The sequence below is a fragment of the Gossypium arboreum genome, chromosome 11, assembly GCF_025698485.1.
Source record: "Gossypium arboreum isolate Shixiya-1 chromosome 11, ASM2569848v2, whole genome shotgun sequence".
In the NCBI taxonomy this organism is placed as follows: domain Eukaryota; kingdom Viridiplantae; phylum Streptophyta; class Magnoliopsida; order Malvales; family Malvaceae; genus Gossypium; species Gossypium arboreum.
Window position 1 is genome coordinate 134473182 of NC_069080.1, and position 2323 is coordinate 134475504.

The 2323-nt window shown below is 32.0% G+C and overlaps 1 protein-coding gene across 1 annotated transcript; it reads left to right on the forward strand.

The window, feature by feature from the left end:
• The first annotated feature begins 431 nt into the window (after nucleotides 1-431).
• On the forward strand, nucleotides 432-1421 carry LOC108472803 (uncharacterized). Its single transcript, XM_017774358.2, has one exon. It carries the CDS (start codon nucleotides 660-662, stop codon nucleotides 1122-1124), a length of 465 nt encoding a protein of 154 aa, XP_017629847.1. The 5' UTR covers nucleotides 432-659; the 3' UTR covers nucleotides 1125-1421.
• The last annotated feature ends 902 nt before the right edge of the window (nucleotides 1422-2323 follow it).

Sequence of the window (2323 nt, forward strand, 5' to 3'; positions counted from 1 at the left end):
ACCAAGCCGAGCCCAATGTGTATACTGTTGAGCTTAAGTTCGAGTTCAACTTGAAATTTAGAGCTCGATACTCGACTTGAACTCAATCTAAACATTTACTTTTAAGCTCGAACTCAGTTAAACTTGTTTACCAAGTATTATACTCAAGCTCAAACTCAGCTCGATAATTAAGCTTCGAATAATTATATATATCTATATTAAGACAATAAAGTAATTTAATAATACAAAAATATAAGAAGGTTGATAAAATTCATGAACCGTTCAAATCGAATGTTATTAAACTCAATTTCAATTTAATAATTATTAATTTAAATTTAATTTTTTTTGAGTCCAACTTAAATAACCTAGGAGTATCTATGTACCAGTAACACCCTAGCAGAGCGTGGGTGAAGCACGCTTTAAGCATAGCGTCTGGCTGTTTATACATCGATAAGCTTTCATTTTGTTGTTTGCATCCATCGGTTAAATCCCAACGTCCCTACCTTATATTTTTTCATTTTCCATTTCCTTCTCTCTGATTATCCTTTTTCCTCTCATCTTAATTTCCGGGAAACTTTTTCTTTTCCCCTTTCTAAATTCTCTTCTCAGCAAACTCTTTTTTCCCCCGAGAAAATCAGTAGTTCAGTACCCTTTTTTTTTGCTTAAAAAAGCACTGAAAAATGGATTATTCAATCGGCAGTAGTGGTACAACTTTGCACATAAGAAAAACACCCAAAAAATCCAAATCCAAGAAGAACAATAAGCCAATCAAAGTAGTGTACATATCAAACCCCATGAAAGTAGAGATCAGTGCTTCAAACTTCATGGCCTTAGTGCAAAAACTCACCGGCCAAGACGCTGCTGAACTTCCCGAAGATCCCATCCTATTCACCGACGCTGATGAATCCGTAGTCGTTTCCGCCGAAGACGGAGGCGATCAAAGGGTACCCGACGCTGCAAAAACCACAAACACTGCCGCTGCCGCCGACCATGCACGGGTGGTCCTCCAACAACAGTATCCCGCCATTACCGATGATAATATTAATGCTCAAGGCGTCCCCTTCGATATCTACGACGACGACGTCTTTACACCCCAGATGATAGAGAATTTTACTGGGTTAATACCTCAAAGCCTTTTAATATGAAAATGTTGTAAGCTCTCTTTATTTTTAAGCCTTTTTATTTACTGTTATTTTTAACGTTAAGTTCCAGGCTTTAACTGTTAATCTCGTGATATTATCATTATTTACATTAGGGCTGCAATACATATATATATGTATGTATGTATAGATGGATGTAAGGTTTTTGCTGTTCTTTCTTGGTGTGCTATATTTATGTTCTTAAGCTTGCTTTCCAATTTGGGTTTGGGTTTGGATGTGTGATTTGACATAATATTCAATCTCCGATATCACTATAAATAAAATAATTATCATTTATAGGAATCTAAATCTATTTTTATTTTTTTTCATCGTTAGTAATAATAACATTCATTGCTAAATTTTGGGTAAGGGCAATCAAATGAGTATAGTAAATATTTGTTTATAACATGCATTATTCATACATATATATATATATGACCATACATTTGCTCTTTTTCTCGATGAACTGATGGTGTATAAATTTATATATGATATCGCTTATATCTATTTTTAATGATTTTTAAAACCATTTATTAATTTATTGATATATTTCAATATGGTTAAATACTATGGATGCATCAGAACACAGACACATAGGGTTTCATTTTTCTTTAGTTTTGGCTTGTTATGTGAAAGAACTGTCTCTCTCTCAATTATCGAACTTTTTGTAGTTACATAAAAAGATGTTTCCCTTCTTGATGTTAAGCTGTAAGCCTACAAGGAAAAGATAGTGCACACATTGTTCCCTATGCTACTAAAATTTATATGTATGTATTATGTATATACACACATATATATATATATATATATATATATATATATATGTTATATCAACATGGCTATTCTCTTATTCCTTGAACTTTGATTGCTTTTGTCAACAAATTGCACCACTTATCTACAACTTTTGTTTCATTATTCTTTTTTTGTTTTAAACTTTTAGAACCCAAATTTTACTTTAGCTAGATAAGCATGTGAATTGTTGCCAATACAGGAGGCTGTGGGTTTGAGTGCACTAAAATGTATTATTTTTTTATTTATGAATTGGGGATGGACTATGAATAATTTTAAGTATTATATAAAAAAGAATAGATATGATCAGAACAAATTTCTTCATCTTAGAGCTACATACATTCGTAATGAAAACAAGATCGTGTTTTAAAAGATTTTGAATAAAAACATAATACTATCCCAAAATTCAAAGATAT